Source organism: Sycon ciliatum, chromosome 4 (genome assembly GCF_964019385.1).
Source record: "Sycon ciliatum chromosome 4, ocSycCili1.1, whole genome shotgun sequence".
In the NCBI taxonomy this organism is placed as follows: domain Eukaryota; kingdom Metazoa; phylum Porifera; class Calcarea; order Leucosolenida; family Sycettidae; genus Sycon; species Sycon ciliatum.
In genome coordinates, this window is record NC_088646.1 from 15,271,205 (window position 1) to 15,289,454 (window position 18,250).

The 18,250-nt window shown below is 47.6% G+C and overlaps 1 protein-coding gene across 1 annotated transcript in view; it reads left to right on the forward strand.

Annotated features, from left to right (window-relative positions):
- The first annotated feature begins 330 nt into the window (after positions 1-330).
- Positions 331-18,250, forward strand: part of LOC135814628 (usherin-like) — a 32,567-nt gene continuing 14,647 nt past the window's right edge. The window contains exons 1-16 of the mRNA XM_065327780.1: positions 331-1,461; positions 2,969-3,291; positions 4,128-4,185; positions 4,629-4,896; positions 5,455-5,639; positions 5,821-6,024; positions 8,418-8,511; positions 9,849-10,169; positions 10,429-10,907; positions 11,198-11,383; positions 12,192-12,352; positions 12,833-13,096; positions 13,352-14,746; positions 15,173-15,253; positions 15,803-16,117; positions 16,385-17,500. Of these exons, the coding sequence (XP_065183852.1) occupies positions 959-1,461; positions 2,969-3,291; positions 4,128-4,185; positions 4,629-4,896; positions 5,455-5,639; positions 5,821-6,024; positions 8,418-8,511; positions 9,849-10,169; positions 10,429-10,907; positions 11,198-11,383; positions 12,192-12,352; positions 12,833-13,096; positions 13,352-14,746; positions 15,173-15,253; positions 15,803-16,117; positions 16,385-17,500 (5,953 nt within the window). The 5' untranslated portion in view covers positions 331-958. The remainder of the gene's footprint in view (positions 1,462-2,968; positions 3,292-4,127; positions 4,186-4,628; positions 4,897-5,454; positions 5,640-5,820; positions 6,025-8,417; positions 8,512-9,848; positions 10,170-10,428; positions 10,908-11,197; positions 11,384-12,191; positions 12,353-12,832; positions 13,097-13,351; positions 14,747-15,172; positions 15,254-15,802; positions 16,118-16,384; positions 17,501-18,250) is intronic.

Consider the following 18,250-nt stretch of genomic DNA (forward strand, 5'->3'; position numbering starts at 1 on the left):
CCTGAACGTCGGGTAGTGGTGACTGATGCCAGTGATGGTGATAGTGATACCGTGATATCGATAGCGGACCAATGGTGGACATCGGTGGATGGGTTTGAAATACTCCTGATAACCGGCAACGGTAGCACCATGGCATGGACACGGCATGGAGGGATAGCGGTTTAGAACACAACACTACTAAGTTGCAGATCCACGGAGTATATCTACTACCTTAGTACCTAGGCTGTGTAGGCTAGTAGTGCAGGCTGCAGCATTTGTGACATGCATGTGTGAAGGGCAACATCACGCACACGGGGCGGTGTTCACTACGGTATCCGACAGCACGGTTCTTTGCGTGCACGGCTGCTATTTCGGATTTCCATCATTTGTCGAGGAGAAATTTTACAGCCCAATGAACAGTTAGAAAGTTCTTTTCACTTGCAGCATTGCTTTCTCGAACACTATTCTTCGAAGTAGCTAGGTGGAAAGTCCGGCTGCTTGCAAAGGCCCAGGTTGATTTTGATGCTGCCTAGAAGTGGTGGGTTCGAGACACTCCCTACCTGGGGCTGTACCCAGACTGTTACGCTGCTGCCCCGTTGCATTGCTGGGGCATTGTGATATTGACTATTGTTGTGAGTCAGTTTGCATTTGAAGGTGCGCTATTCTGCTGTTCTAGTACTGTCTGGGACGACCTGGCTGTAAACATTGTCTGCTTTGCACCCACACATTTGACCCGTCTCAGTCCAAACCCTCCCTCAGCGTCTTGGCACTTGTTACACACACCGGTTCGCGGTGCAACCTGCAAGCTGGTGCACCGGCGGTGCTTACCAACTCACTCAGCTCCGGCGGTGTTCCTGTGGAACTTCGGTCAAGTATAGTACTGACCGACGGTCATTTATTTAGTTTGTATCGGGACGTCATCCCGCGGGGCACGACCTGGCGAGGGTGAGGTCGTTGAAGCAGCGGTAGTGTTTCGGAGATGGAGGCGGATAGGAATGCACGCTGTCCAGCCCGCAAAGGTGGTTCGTGCTATTTTCAATGGAGAAACAAATTATCGGACGTTCGCTTCCTGCTTCTTCTGGTAGCTGTGGTGATCGAGCTGAGTATAGAGCCGTGCAGGGCAACTGGAATATTCCCGGTACAGACTGCCATCGCTACTGGTAGACCGGTGGTATTGAATGCTAGCTGTGCTTCTCAAGTCTTCTGCTCACACTCCTCTCCGCTATGGCAATCAACAGCACCAGGAACATGCATACAGCGACAGTGTAATGCCAGTTGTCCACATGGCTCGAGCATACCAGCAGCTATTGAGCTCTCCCTGCTACAACCAGGATTTGATACGTTTGCGTCGGCATTTGTCTTTCAAGATGTCTATGTACTGAGTCTGGGCTATCTTCGACTTCGGTCTCAGCACGCACCACGGCTGGATGCAGCAAATGGATTTACTGTCCAAATCAACTTAGTCAGCTTCCTGGGTGATGCGTAAGTTGTGTATCGGCGTGTATTCCTGCTCGGACAGATTATTTGCATCGCATGAAATTATTAACCGCGAAGTTTGGCTATGATGACACTCGAGCAGGAATTTACAAACATATCCTTGCTCGGCTACTGGGCCAATATCAAATGTAGACAGTCGAAGGGACACATGGATACGAGGTATGGGGACAGCTGTTCACCACTGTTAGGTAATATACGATCAGAAAGTCGGACAACTAGGCACCAAACTGACGGTGTACCGAAACATTCAAAGACGTGACACATAGCTCCAACACATCTCCAATGTGCAAACTGTGAACAACCTCTTTACCAGTGTTTGTGTCAAGTCACTACAGACTACAGCACACTAGTGTCCAACCCTGGCATAATCGAGAAACACTGTTGTGTGGGCGTTCATGATCCGGCTCAGTTTCTTGGCGATGGCGTTATACTGAAGCCTGGCTGTAGTATGAATTGTTGGTGTGTGTGTGTGTATGTGTATGTGTGTGTGTGTGTGTGTGTGTGTGTGTGTGTGTGTGTGTGTGTGTGTGTGTGTGTGTGTGTGTGTGTGTGTGTGTGTGTGTGTGTGTGTGTTGTCCAAAGACCTGAGTGCTTGAAAAATGTGACAAGGTCTGACTGCCAATCGTGTTTGTATGTAAAGACCGTACGGTAGTGCAGATAAAGGTCAGGATTCCAAACCAATCATCAGGAGACTGGGGTATACTCGGGGTTGTGTGCTCTTAGTCACTATTATATATCTTTTTTTCTTCATTTTTTAGTCAGACCTGGATAAGAAGAACTCCGGATAAGACAAACAACCTTGCTCAGTCCCTTGAAGTTCGTCCTAAAGACTTTGAGGTTTGACTGTATGTCCGGGAATTTACTCCCCACTCTATCAAGTGTCAATCATGTGTGACTGTCCAGTCAAGCCTGGTTTGAAGCATGTGTGAGATAATCGGACTTTCATGCATTTGCTGCAATACACCGATACATCCATCTATGCACGACAGGCATACTATGTGATCCGTGCTTCTAACCAGGCTTGGCTGGCCAGGCACAATGTGATAGTACGGCTGGCAGAGAGGAACAACATTCCGGGCATGTGCCGTGGAAGCCTGTAAAGTTCGGCAGTGTTATATCTCAGATACCGGTACTTCGAAATGCGACATGACTGATTTTTCCTGGTTTTCACAGTATACGTTATGCCACTGACCTATCTTTGTTTCCAACCTATACCTGTGACGTACTTCGATGTGAAATTGACCGGTCCATGAATATGGCTGATGAGAGTGACAGCACGAGTACCATGGGTATATGCGGGATATTCTTCTCCAGCATGGGGGTTTGTACGCAAAAGTGGATAGTCGTGTAAAGCATCCCTCTAAACGAGACACCACAGCATGTGATCAGCTGCAGCTTGTTTAACACCAACACAATACACCCCTATTATTGCCAATGACTGATCTTTAACTGACTTGCATGATGTGATGATGTGCTCCTGTATTGTTTGCAGGGAGGTGTTTCTATTTGAGAAGGTTTCCGCCGCCACCGACATGACGTTTTTCAGGGTTCGCCTTGCCTTCAGACAGAACCGTTTGTCTGGATCAATCAGTGTCGATTACATGGTGAATTCAACACATAGCATGACTGCTACTATGACCAATGTACAGAACCTACAAACTGTGGTCAAAGCGAGTCCGACTGATTTCACCATGTCAGTTCTTGGCCGACAGGTGCTGGTGTTCTTTGCAGGAACATTGCAGGCCGCCACTATGCTCAATGCTGTTGTTCAGGATGACACAGGTGATTTCTACATCGGCGGCCGCACCTCTCCAGGTACCAATTCTTCATACAACCTTGTTGTGTAGCATGGGGAAGAAGTTGAAGAATGTGTTGTGTAGCATAGGGTATGGTTGAAAAATTGTCTTTATGTGCAAAGTCTGAGCAATAGAAACACATTCTTCTACCAATTTTTCTTTGGATTGGACGAAATTATTGACCGATGAAATTTTCTGCCTGTACAGTAGTATGAGAGTGTGTGAATGTGCCTGGTGACTGTTTGGGGTTAAAAGGTCAGACTGCAATACCACGTGCATGGAGGGTGTGTGTGTGTGTGTGTGTGTGTGTGTCCCATGTGGTGCAGTGGTATGTGCAGCGATTTCCAATCGATAGGTTGCGGGTTCGATTCCCGACGATTATGGTCACACACGTCTTTCTTCTCTTTCTCAAACTCCTCCTGACTTTTCTTTCATTCTCCTGGATGGTTACCAACAGCCAGTGCATGCCGGCGTATGTGGTGTGATGTGTGTCCGGAAAAAATATGAAAAAGACCAAAAAGTAGGGATTCACTGGCCAGAAAAAAGCCACTTCATAGCTGTGTGGTGTAGACCAGGCTGAATAGTGGCGGTCAATTCTTCAGCCTTGCAAGCTGTTGAATGGTGCAATCCCAGCACAAGCTGCTATGGCTTCTGCTCTAGCATCGCTATCATCGCCTGTGGCGATGGGCGTCCAATGGTCCAATGGTCCAATGGTGTGTGTGTTGCGATTTAAAGTTGCTGATAGTCTTTGTCGCAGCGTCCATACCTGTTATAGTGCAATGCCTTGTGTACCATATATAACTCTAGTTTCCGTGTTATCTCTTCATGTGCGCTGTGGTTTGTTCGTCTTACCAGGTAGCAGTTTTGTGATGAGCCGCACAGTCAAGTTCTATAGCAGTGCTGTGAGTGAACGGTAAGTCGTTACGTAAGGCTTAAATTAAGTGCACTGCTATCCACGGTGTCAGTGGGTGTGGGACATTCCTCATCTTCATGATTGGGGATACCAATGCTAAGTCAGTTCCAGACTTGCAGTAAATCTTGGTGTATACTATAGAGCAGTGATGGAGGAATCAGCCTGACAGGCCAAGTGCTCTGCTATAGTGCTTCAACTGAAGTGCATTGATATATTATCATATAACTTGCAAGTTGTGTGCCTTGTGCACGATCTAGTGTATTTTCTGGTCCCTTTCAAGACTTAGAAGAGCTGCCACTATGACTGAACCTACTTAGTGTGTAGAAAGACTAGAATCATTTGGTGTACTGCAGATTTAGGTGAAACTGCATGACGCACTTTCAATAATGATCTGCTTCAAAATTCTGCATGGTGCAATGTCTTACACACACTATCTGATGCAGGGTGGCAATGATCCTTTCAGGCAAAACTCCACCAACCTATCAGCCATCAAGCCAATGCCATTGTCCCGCCACACATCCACAAGTTAGCACGTCCAACTCGTCGATTTGCGCCAACAGCTTTTTGACAAGTGCAGGGTCTGTGCTGCGCATCAATGCCGAGGTGTTTGTTCCTAGCAACATCAACGACGGAAGATTGTCCACTGCTGCTGTGACGGCACTGGGTCAGAATGTGGTACAGTTCACCATTGATCTGCAGGGCTCCTTTGAGGTGAGTTTCATGATGAATAGCATAGTCTCGCTACGCACTCGATGCTGCAGACTGTTGTATAGGTAATGAAGCCACACGAGTGCCACTACTGTTGTGGACATGGAAATCCGGTCGCACGTCTAGCGGCCCCCAGGGCGCTGGCCATGCAGCCGTGGCCAATCGGTGGATCTAAACATAGATCTACAGCATGACCTGTGCACTGCACGCAGCGTTCTGTACGCGCTGAGGGCGCCGGTCAATCGACTGGATTTCCATGTCCGCTACAGTAGAACCGCACTCACATTAATATGTATTTTTACTTTTTTTCTTCTTATTTTACTAGGGAATTCCCAACAGGCATCATCACCTTCTTACAGAGAACCCTATTAACCCTAATGATGAGTGCTGGTACTCTTTACTGTGTGTACTGTGTAATGCTTATTTGGCCTTTTCTGTGATGATGATTCTGTGTGTGTGTGTGTGTGTGTGTGTGTGTGTGTGTGTGTGTGTGTGCGTGCGTGCGCGCACCCGCATATGTGCACGTGTCTTCTGGATATTCTACTGTTACCCATGGCTTAGGTCTTCTACAGCGGAATCAGTTTCTGGAACCCAAGGGCTGGCGCTGCCGTGCTGCAACTGTCAGCTGACGGCGTAACCTACAAGGACATGCAGTATTTTGCAGAGAACTGCACTGCATCATTTGCATCACAGCCGATTGCTCAGAGAGCTAATGCCTCGCAAGTCAACTGCAAGTCCAGTGGCATGTAAGTATATAGTATGTATCACACTGGTTTCCCTTAAACACTTTCTTCATTCGCTCAGCTCCATTCCTTTAGACGTGTGTTTAGAATGTATTTGTAATTGAAGTACTGCATGGCGGACATTTTCTATCAATGCTCTTGGCATGTATGTCGCTCACTGTTTGGTACTGTAATCTGCCTACAGCCCTGCCCAACACATCTGGGAATATTATTTGGACAGGGAAACGGGTTCGCAGCCGCTGCTTGACTCTGGCGAATACCTAGCAAACATCGCACCATTCGCCACTGGCCGCTATGCTCGCATTCTGCTCACACAGTTTGGAGCAACACAGAGCTCATCATCGCGTGATCAATATTATGGTGTTACAGAATTCGACATTCGAGGACGGTAAGAAAACTATTGCATTTTTGTATTTTGAAGGGTAATGTTGCATTAATTTATGAATCACGTACCATCCAATGCCCTTTGAAAGTGAGGCGAGGGCCAGCTCCGCATGCAGAAGGAAACGCGACAGAGATTGGTAGAGAGGATAGATCGTTGTAAATAAGCGACGAGGCGACAGCAGCTTCAAAATTATGAACGAAAGAAGTAATTCCAGTATTGTCCATCACATTCTTGTGTCTCCGCATTGTTATCACATGTTTACAACGAGAGAGCTTGGAAGCTCAGGGCCCTACGCTATGCTTTTTTGCCTTGATGACCTAGACAAAAAAAAGCATAGGGATGTTATAAATTCTTTTTAAAAAATTCCTTTTTTTTAAGACATAACCTGGGATTCGAACCCGCACTATCGCGCCCTGCATGCATCCCCGATACACTTCGCATACATACTAATTCTTCCAAGTTGCTTCACATTATAATCTTGCATTTGAAAGCCCTATTTGAATATGCATTGTGGCCAGCCGTCTTTGATGGTACGGTACGGTAGGGATAGGTACGGGACAGGTACGATCGAGGGTAATACGACACCGTCTCCCGTACCGTACCATCAAAACACAGCTGGCCACATACAGCTGCCCGCAATATTCAAATAGGGCTTTCAAACGCAAGATCATAACGTGAAGCAACTTGGAAGAATGGGTATGAATGCGAAGTGTATGGGGGAATGCATGTAGGGCGATAGTGCGGGTTCGAATCCCAGGATATGCCTTAAAAAAAAATAGGAGAATTGAAAAATTTATAACATCCCTATGAATTTTTTGCCGTCAGATACGGGATAGCGCCAGGCGTGACACAAACAAACAAACAAACACACAAATACCAAACGAGAGAGCTTGGAAGCTCAGGGCCCTACGCTATGCTTTTATGCTTTTTTGCCTAGCTCATCGTACATGTTTTAAGAACTGATGGAAATGTCTTTTTCCGTTGATTGGCCACATCACTGCATTGCAAAAACGTTTCCACATTTCACGTCAAATTTGAAATCGATCGGTGTTTTTGCTCTCACATGCATCCATTGCTCAATCATGCATCATTTGCCCATAATTATGACAAACTTTGGCCTGCGATTTACTTTGGCCGGTTGGTACCAAGCGGCGAAATCAGCGAAATTAAATCGCCAGCGAAAATGAGTTGATTTTAAATACAGTAATCGGATTTTCTGGCCTTTTTGTAGTAACACATGTACATTGACCTGTTGAGCCAATGACGACGCCGAATGCATGGTTGCTTGTGGAGCACATTACATAACTTTACAGTCTCCTAAAATACGTATCCTGTCCGACGGCAAAAGAGGCTGCAGATTTAGTTTTTCTGCGCGTCGACGGGATGATTGCGACGCGAAAGTTCAGCTCGCGTTATTTGGCTCGCACGTCGAAAAATCAACGCGAGTGACCTGCTGCTCACGTCGAAAGTTGGACATTACATAACTTTACAGTCTCCTTAAATACGTATCCTGTCCGACGCCAAAGGAGGCTGCAGATTTAGTTTTTCTGCGCGTCGACGGGATGTCTGTCCTGACGTTTACTGGGACCGGCGCTGACTCTGCCGATCACGGGCGTTCTGGACTCGACAGGATGTCTGTCCTGACGTTTCCTGGGACCGGCTTAGACTCTGCCGATCACGGGCGTTCTGGACTCAACGAGATGTCTGTCCTGATGTTGCCTGGGACCGGCGGACTCTGCCGATCACGGGCGTTCTGGAGTCGACGGGATCTCTCTTCCGACGTTTCCTGTGACCGGCGCTGAATCGCTCGTTCACGCTTATTTTGGAGACGACGGGATCTCTCGTCCAAAGTATGTTTATGCTGACGCATCCTATCACCTATTCGGCGTCTATTCTAATTTAATTTCCTCCTCGTCTCCCTATTTCTTTCCAAATCTCCCTCTACATCAGGGAGTCGTATACATAATACGACGAATATTGGTACGGTACGGGACAGATACAGGAGCCCGCAAATATTGTGGACAGCTGTAATGTACAATCCTGTAGAGCCTTTGTAGTCACAGATACGGGACAGATACGGGACAGATACGGGATAGCTCCAGCCGTGACACAAACAAACAAACAAACAAACAAACAAACAAACACCAAATTAAAGCTGTGTGGACCCTGGCTAGCGCCAGACGTTACTGAAGTAACGTCTTCTGCATAGCTACGGGAATTAAAGCTGTGTGGACCCTGGCTAGCGCCAGACGTTACTGAAGTAACGTCTTCTGCATAGCTACGGGAATAAAGCCTTTACACATGTCGATTCAGCTCGTCCTTTTGTTCGCAATTTTGAGGACAGTTACTGCCGGTACATGTCCATTCTAATTGTCTGTTGTCTGTTGGTTGTTAAGTTGCTCGTGCTCAGGACATGCCGACACGTGTGTTCAATCACCAGCTGACAACCTCTACCGCTGCCAATGCCAATACAATACCGAGGGTGACAGTGTAAGTTAGCATATACTTAACTAGACTGTGTAGTGCATTGTGATCACTGCATGCTAGTCCATGGCTGTAGTGCATTGTGATCACTGCATGCTGGTCCATGGCTGTAGTGCATTGTGATCACTGCATGCTGGTCCATGGCTGTAGTGCATTGTGATCACTGCATGCTGGTCCATGGCTGTAGTGCATTGTGATCACTGCATGCTGGTCCATGGCTGTAATCAAGAGTACATAACCCCCCCAGAGTGTGCAACTCCCACATACCCTGTTGTCCCGACAGAATTTCAAGTTGACGTCATTATTTATGACGCAATGCTCCTTGCAGCAGTGATTTACAACATGTGTACGGGTGTCAACGCATCACACGTTTTTCTTTGCAATAATTTGTACAGGATCGATCGGCTTCGGTCAACCACAGGTTCCGGATTCGTCTGATAATCCGTGTACAGTGCGCATTGCATCATCAAAATGACGTCAACTTGAAATTCTGTCGGGACAGCACCCATAGTGGAGTTGCACACTCTGGGGGGTTATGTACTCTTGCTGTAGTGCATTGTGATCACTGCATGCTGGTCCATGGCTGTAGTGCATTGTGATCACTGCATGCTGGTCCATGGCTGTAGTGCATTGTGATCAGTGCATGCTAGTCCATGGCTGTAGTGCATTGTGATCAGTGCATGCTAGTCCATGGCTGTAGTGCATTATCATCGCTACATATCCTGATGAGCCTCGGAAACCAAGACCTTCTCAGTGTGTGATCTGATACTGTCTCAGGCAATGCATATCCTCTTCCATGGAAAACTTTGTAGGGCTGCAACGGGTAGGGATTTGGTCGGGTAACGGGTTCGGTTTTTTATATTCGGGTAGTGCGGGTACCCTATCGGGTATTTTTTGACACAGTTTGTAGTGTGAGTGTGCACTTGCGCTACATAGAAACTGTACAGTAAGTACGTAGCCGTGCTGGTTACATGCACCGTTGAAAAAACACCATACTCCAACTACCCGATCGGGTTCTCAGCAGCAAATTGCTACCCTACTACCCGATCAAATTACGGGTAGCACGGGTACCCTACTACTCGTTGACACGCCTAAAACTATGCAACAGGACAGTAAATTATCTTACTAAATGTTGCCCGGAACACTGTGGCATCTGGTGCTTGATCATGCTGTGGTTTCTATACCTCAGTTGTTTCAAGCATCAATACCAGGCCATCGTTTTGTTCAGTCGAGCTTCTCTGTTGCTAATGGAAGTACTCTAAGTCATGTCGGCATTTTAGGCCATCAGGTGCCGTGTCTCTCTGAAAGTAATAGCCCAGTTGTCCATGCTTTGCCTGCTGCAGTGTGAGAGGTGCCAATCGCTGTACAATGACAAACCCTGGAGAGCTGGTAACAGCACATCGCCCAATGCCTGTGCACAGTGCAACTGTCACCAGCATGCACTGACTTGCACGTACAACGCAACACTGGACACGCATCCGCACAGCAGAGTACTAGGAGGTGGCGGTGTCTGCGATTGCCAGGACAACACAGCTGGGCGTAACTGTGACCAGTGTGGCCGGGGTTATTATCGTGATGTAAGCAAAGCACTGACTGATCGCAGCGTTTGCTTACCATGCAATTGTCAGCTAGCTGGTATCACGGATGATGGTGATTGTGCTAAGGTAAGAACTTACTGATTCTCCAAGGCATGCATGCAATTTGCTTGGTCAACATGTCCCACCCATGCCCATTCCCTAGATTAATGTTCATCATCAGAAGCTACATGTAGTTGCCTGCTCTACACTTGAAATGTAGCTACAAAGAAATACTTTTCTGGGTATCCAATTGACTTCCTTTACAACAGCATGCATTGTGACTCGTGTAATTACACACCTGCAAGTGATTGTGTTTATGTTGATCATGTTCATTCATACGGTGCAGGCTGGACTAAACACAGGCCAGTGTAATTGCAAGCCGCACGTTACTGGACTGCGATGTGACCAATGCTCTACGACTGCGTATCTCAATACGACCAGTGGAGAGTGTCACGCGTGCAACTGCAACGCACAGGGCTCTGCTAACCTCAGCTGCTCAGCCGCCGGTGTGTGCAACTGCGTGCCGGGCTTTCAAGGCGACCGCTGTGACTCGTGCACAGCAACGCTGGCCTTGCCTGGCTGTGATGACTGCCAAGCTGGCTTCTACAACCTCTCAGTGGATACGGGCAGCTCGCCGCTGTGTGAGGCATGCCAGTGCTCCACACTGTCATCCGTTGATAATAGCTGTGATAGCAGCACTGGCCAGTGTAATTGTAGAGCTGGCTTTATTGGACGTGACTGTACGCAATGTGATCCACTGGCTGCCACACATGGACCAACGTGCAGTGTGTGTATTGATGGCTTCTATGGATTCAACGGCTCACAGTAAGTGACTCAGTGTTACTGTAGACTGGTTCGTGATAATGACTGGGATCAGCACAGCCTGTATCATAACTGTGTGCTACCATACACTAGTGCAAGGTCAATGGGAGTTGCAGCATGTCTGTGGTGAACGCAAATCACTCCTATCACAGCTTTGTTGCCATGCACTCCTTACACGTGTCATCTGTTAAAATCTGTTGACTCATGACGCGTCTATAAGCTGATGGCATTACAGTGACCACACGATCCCCCGACAAGTGTTGTGTGTATGCATGTTTCTCGGAATCCTACAGCTGTGCTGCATGCAGCTGTCATGCATCTGGTTCATCGTCATCCACTTGTGATAAGTCAAATGGCCAATGTACATGTCAGAATGGTTACACAGGACGCGATTGTTCGGTTTGTCATCCATCGCTGGGTACTGGTGGTAGCTTGTGCAACATGTGCCTGGATGGCTTCCATTCCTTCAACGGATCACAGTGAGTCACACAGCCACTGTGGACATTTATGCATGTGCGCGTTGTGAGTGCGCCTGTGCCGGGTGTGTACATGTGTGTGTGTGTTTGTTTGTTTGGGAGTGTGTATGTGTGTGGGGGGGGGGGGTGGTGAGAGGGGTGCATACGTGCACATGTGCCTGGGCAGGGGCATCACAGGGCAGTGGGGAGTGGTACGACCGGGAGTCGGGGGAGGGGGTTGTCCCCTGGGAGGAATCGGATTTTTCGGCCAACAGGGCACGTTTCAGCGCTCTACATGCGCTCTGGGCGGACCATCCTGGATGAAAAGTGGTATGACCATGGTCGTACCGTGTGTGACGTCCCTTCTAGGTGTCTGCATGTACTGTGAGAAGAGCATGCTGGTATTCAGTGGCAATTCTGAGGGTGTTCCTTGAGGTGCAAATGCCAATGACATCATCACTACAGTCACTCACTCAGATCACTAGTTTTAGACAATGGGTTGATTTACCATATTGTCCGGAGTATTAGCCCCACTGGAGTGTGTACGCCACACCCTGAGATTTTCTGAGAAATGTGATCTAGCATTTCAAACAAGCTATTTGTGGGTATATTGGATGGGAGGCTAATGTGACCACGTTTATGTATTTTTGCATGACCGTTTCTTATGCATGTGTCATGGTTGTTCATGTTGGTATTAATATTTTCACGTGTGTGTGTGTGTGTGTGTGTGTGTGTGTGTGTGTGTGTGTGTGTGTGTGTGTGTGTGTGTGTGTGTGTGTGTGTGTGTGTGTGTGTGTGTGTGTGTGTGTGTGTGTGTGTGTGGTGTTTCTAGCTGTGAACCCTGTGGCTGTGATGGCCGTGGTTCAACGTCCAACACTTGCAATAGCAACGGAACCTGCTTGTGTAAAGAACACGTCACTGGTGTCAAGTGTGAGCTGTGTAAGCTGAACACACTCGGTCTTAGTGCAGATAATCCCAGTGGATGTGCAGAAGGTATGTACACCAAACTCCACTTGCAGTGTGTGTAGTATGGCATGCACGGCAGTATGGCAGTGTGTGTAGTATGGTAGTGTGATGTATGCAGTATGGCATGCACTGCAGTGTGTAAGTATGTCAGTGTGTGCAGTATATCAGTGCCAGTGTGTATTATGATTGTGTTCTACTGTGATATTGGAAGTACCCTGTAAGCTAGCGTTTCCGTTTCTAAATGGCCCAGAGCCAGTAGTCCTGATAATGGGCAAGTTCCAAGCACTTAGTATGTTGATTTACTTTACCCGAAAAAGGAACACTTTCCTGTCATTGTAGGATTCTAAGTCAGATTTTGGGAGTGGGATGTGGCAGGAGTGTAGATAACACTGAAAGCCGAGGGCAACTTGGAACTACTGTAATAGTTTGCTGTTTTAGCACTCACACCGCTTTGCCGGGATGTGCAGATGATATGTTTTTGTGTGTGCTGTGCCTTTATTTCTACAGTGCCAGCTCCCAGTATCGGTTCCTTCCAAAGTACACAGCTGACTGTGTCGTGGTCAGCGCCTCTGTCTGGTACCATTTCATCCTACACTGTGTTTCTTGATCGCCCTAGTGGTGTACCAGTACGAGTGACAAGTGCAACACGGCCCGACTCTGTTCCTTACAGTGGCCTTACGCCGTACACTAACTATACATTCTTTGTGAGAGCATGTACAGCGACTGCCTGTGCACAGAGCAATTCGACAACAGAAAGAACACGTTCAGGAGGTAAGCAAACTTGCATTCAGTACTGCTGAGAACTGACTTGGTTGTCAGTATTGCAGTATTGCAGTATTGGTACCTGTATGTTTTGGCTTACCAAGATAGCTTGCACTCCATCTTCTCCTCCATTACTGGTGCATAGAACTCCTCTACTATTGATGCATGGAATTCCTCTACTACTGGTGCATGGAACTCCTCCACTACTCATGTAGGGAACAAACCACTAGTCTCTTTTCTTCTCTTCTTTTTGATGTGCTTTAGCCCCTGCTGGACAGCCTGCACCGGTGACTCTTGTTCGCAATGGCACGACAACAATTGGATGGGGCACGCCCAGTACAACCGGAGGCGGACCCTTGCTCTATACGCTGCGCGCTGCGGCTGTGGATTTCTCTGAGCCACCTCAGCGTGTTGTGCCCGGAGCAGCCTTTGAAGGATTAGGTTTCATGGAAATCCAGGCATCAACATTTGCTGGATCTGAGGCATCAATAATGATAACTTTCCAGACACTGTTGGCATCTGCTACTCTTTTCTTTGCCACAGACATCTTTGTTGCTAGCCGGACAGCTGTTCAGATTGTCAATGGTCAGGCACAGTTCTTGTTTGATTTTGGCAGTGGAGCTGCTGCAGTTATATCACCCAGTGCAGCATACAATGTCAGTGATGGACAGCCGCATACCATTGTTGCATCCCGTTCTGGTCTTGTTGGCATGATTAGTGTTGATGGGTCATTCAATGCTACGGGACAGCTGAATGGTGTTGCTGGCAGTGTGATGCCTGTTGCTACTCAAGTGTTTGTCGGTGGATTGCCAACCCAAGTATCCAGCTTGCTACCAACTCTGACCCCGTTTATCACATCACCTCTATCAGGTTGTGTTGGTGAGTTGAGCTTGCAAGGTGTACAGGTAAATCTTGACCAGTCAGCCACCAGAAGAGAGCGGGTTTTACCTACAATGTATGGATGTCCAGCTGTCATATCCCATGCCATGTATTTCCTAGGAACAGCGGGTGGGTATGTCATGGATAGTGAAAATCCTCTCCTGCACTCCGGTGGAACAAACTTTGACATTCAATTGTCATTCCGCACACTTCGCACTGATGGACTTCTCTTGTACTCTGGTGAAATTACCAGCGGCAAAGTTGCCGACTTCTTTGCAGTTCAGATTGTCAATGAGGAAGTGAGCTTTGTCTTTGACAATGGTGGTGGTCCTGTCAGTGTATCGACATCTCTGAAAGCAGCTTCCATCAGTGTTTGTGATGGACAATGGCATACTGTCATAATCTACAAGAATGCCCGTGTGGCAAACATCAGCGTTGACCAAGGCCCGTTCTTCTCCATTTCAGCACCAGATGCCAGGCTCAGTACAGATGTCACTGCGCCTGTGTATCTTGGCGGTGTACCGGATAGCTTGCTTGTGCCAAGTCAGATCTCGTCTCTTCGATACTACACTGGCTGTTTGCGGTCTGTGCGGATCAATTCCGTCCAGTACACACCGGACGTAGCTGTGTTTACACGACTTACTGGCTGCCCAATGTCGTCACCCACATCACAGTGCCTGGCATACAATGCAATGTTCTCCACCCGTAGGCCAGCAATACTGTATGTTGGTTCGGACATGCAGCAAACATTCCCATTGTCACTGCTTGGTCCTGCATCTGGTAAGCTCTTCACAACAGATCTACCTGGCTATAACACACTGTGTGTGATGCTTGTCAGATTCTCCCATCAGCCAGTCCCATGTGTTTCTTTGTATTTCGTTTTGTTGTTGTGAGCACCACAGTTTTAATCTACCATGGCCCACTGTGGTGTCTCTCTCTGTAGTACTAATGTTACTACTCTGCACTACTTCAGTATCTATGTATTGCGCATGCGCACAAGAGCTTCTTGTTCTTATTTTAGCCTGGTCTTCTTCCAAGGCTTTTTCCAATAACAATATTAAATGACTTGATGATGTTTGACCAATGGTTGGTACATAGCACCCACATATTACATTGTTTCCACGTGTTTCGAGTCATCCTGACAGCATTGGTAACTGATTGGCATTGGTTGGTTTGTGTATGATCCTGTATTATTGCTGTTGACAGAGTACTCAATGCAAGTATCTGTATCCACAGAGACTGGGTCAACAAGTAGTTCCTGGAACTTACTCCGTGCATCTGATGGAGGTAAGCTTTGAAGCTAATCTTTGCATGCTCTTGGTAAGAGAGTGTGTGGATGTGTTATTAGCTATTTGACCGTATGTTTGTACCTGCGGACTTTGAAGTTGAAATGGGCTTTTGCTGCCTTGCTGCTGGATGACTCAGCTTGCCTAGTTGAAAAAGGATGCGAGATGGAACAACTGCCCACCTCAGTACCGGTGGAAGCAGTTTGGGATTGGTCCAGTCATACCGTAGTCCTTCACGCATTGTGATTGTGCATGATATGGCGGGTGTACATGACCACCTCGAGTGTTGGTGGACAAAAACTTAGAACGGGTTGGTCGGGCTAGGGCTTGACCAACCGGACCGGTTCCCCGCCGGGCCCGTACCTAACTTACCATATTTCTTGGGGGGGGGGGGGATTGCCTGTTGCAAGGTATATTCACTAGTTTGAGGGAAAGACAGAGGTATATTTATGAATATTATCATGTGCGTGTGATCTTTGCATCACAGCTTATGTGGTTGCAGATAGCATAATGGTGTGTGTTCGTATGTGTACACTTTGCCTATTCCCAGCACCTGAGAACTTAATTTCTCCCAGCATCAGCTACACATCAGGACTGTCTGCCATAGTCACATGGTCTCCACCAGCTGTTGAGAATGGACTGCTGGCAGGCTATCGTTTGCTCGTGACTCAAATGCCAACGTTCGATAGCAGCAATGCACTGTTGCTTATGCCGTCAACTCGCACTATAACTGTGCCAGGGCAGACCCTCAGCTATTTGTTGGATGGACTTCTGGCATCTCGTGACCATGCAGTGCAGCTAGAGTCCTTCACTGCAGGTGGCTCGGTTTCCACGGGTTTTGTCAACTTCACTACTGACGAAGCAGGTACAGTTCTTACTCACAGGTTTTCTTTGGATGCGTCAACTGCTATTGCTGCTGTATACCTCTGTTTCTTGGTCATTACGTCTTGCTCACATTACTAAGAAAGTTGACTATCATTCTAGTGGTTATTTCTTTGTTGCTTTTACATAGGTAGCTGATGGTCACAGGTGGTACATGTATTTGAATGTCCCCCGGCTGTCCACTTCTGTATTGTGTGTACCCGTGTTTTGGCTGACCTATACCAGTTTGTTCATGTATGTTTGTGTGCAGCTCCGCTTGGTGTCATCAGTCCAGTTGCTGTCGCTGATCGACGTAACATTTCATTCACTTGGCAAGAACCTCAAGATCCCAGTGGACAGCTAACCGCATATTCATTGCTCATCGATGGTACTGCAGTGTTCACGTCGCCCAACGCATCACAGTATTCATACACAGTTACATCTTTATCACCTGTCACTACGTACAGTGCAGCTTTGCAGGTGTGTAACTCTGCTGGATGTAGTCTGAGTGATGCAGTGGACGCCACAACACTAGAAGATGCACCGGAAGGTCAAGCCGTACCTGCCCTGACTGCCGAATCAGAAACAACAATATCTGCCATGTGGCCGGAGCCATCACAACCCAATGGTGTTATCACTGCATATAACATTCTTCTCAATGCAACTCAGATTGCTTCGATTCCAGGCAATGCTACACGTCGGTTTATCATCACCGGTCTTCGTCCTGCAACAGTGTATGCAGTCAGTATCCGTGCCAATACCAAAGTCGGTGCTGACCTCTCATCCATATCCACTGTTAGCACGTTGGAACACGTTCCATCTGGCATTGAGGCAGCCATGCTGAATGTGACATCGGCACGGTCTATTCACTTGGAGTGGACGCCACCTTCAATTCCCAATGGTGTTATTGTGCAGTATGACGTTGAGAGGGATGGCATTCGCCAGCTGTTGAACCTCTCTGCTGCTAGTCTGTCTTACACAGACACAGCTCTCCAGCCGCACACAGTCTACTGGTACGCCATTGTAGCATGCACACGGCAAGGCTGTAGCACTGGCAATGCCAGTAATGCACGTACTGCAGAGGATCTACCACAGGGTGTCCAACCAGCGATGCTCACTACACTCAACTCATCCGCCGTGCAGATCGCCTGGTCACAGCCAAGCTCGCCGAACGGCATACTGACGTACTCTGTGTATCTGCACGGTGCACAGCTCGTGTCTGGTATGATTGTAGAACGCTTCCGACCACCTATCACCATGGCCGTGTCTCCACTGCTCATCAACGACCTCTTGCCGTATCAGCAATACTACTGCATAGTAGAAGCGAGCACATCAGCAGGGTCTGCAAACAGCACATTGAGTAACATTGCACAGACGGAGGAGTCCGGTAAGTTCACACAGTGGGTGGCAATGTGGAGATTTTTAAACTCATTAGCGTCCAAATACGATACTTGTGTACGGCTACGGCATCAGTGTCGTTACTACAATTTAGCTGAGCAGGCTGTGGACAGTAGATATTTACTACAATTTAGCTGAGCTGTGGACAGTAGATCATTTGAATGTAGCCAGTGCCTGCACAGTGCCTGCAACTGTTCAATAACATGTGACAAGACGGGCAGTGATCATAGTGTTCCTTCCTCTTTGCTCTAGAGGCAGTGCAGGACCGGCGGGGGCAGTTTTTGATTAGTCTGGCTATACCATACCATACCATAGCCTTTCACGCTTTGTTCATGATATAGCGGGGTACATATCCTCCTCAGTAGTACATTTGTGGTGGTGGCCAACAAGTTTGTCCGGTGATGGCCTAACCAACCAGACCGGTTTCGACGGGCCTGCAGTGTGCTGGTGTTCATGGCCATCACAGGCGTGTTTGCATGTCTCTTTCTTTTGGCCTGTTTCTGCTACATCTCGCTATTGCACCTAATGTTCTTAGCTGTAGACGGTCTGAGCAGTGGAATGTTTGATGCGAATCAAACCTACATGTTAGCGTTAATGCATACAAGTGTAAAGCAACCAAGGAAACCTGTTTAAATTGACATGGGCGGCCAATGTCAGATACTTATAAAAAAAAAGATTTATATTCACTTCCCACTGGTCTGCGGACACCGCCATGGACCACAACAGACACATGTAATTG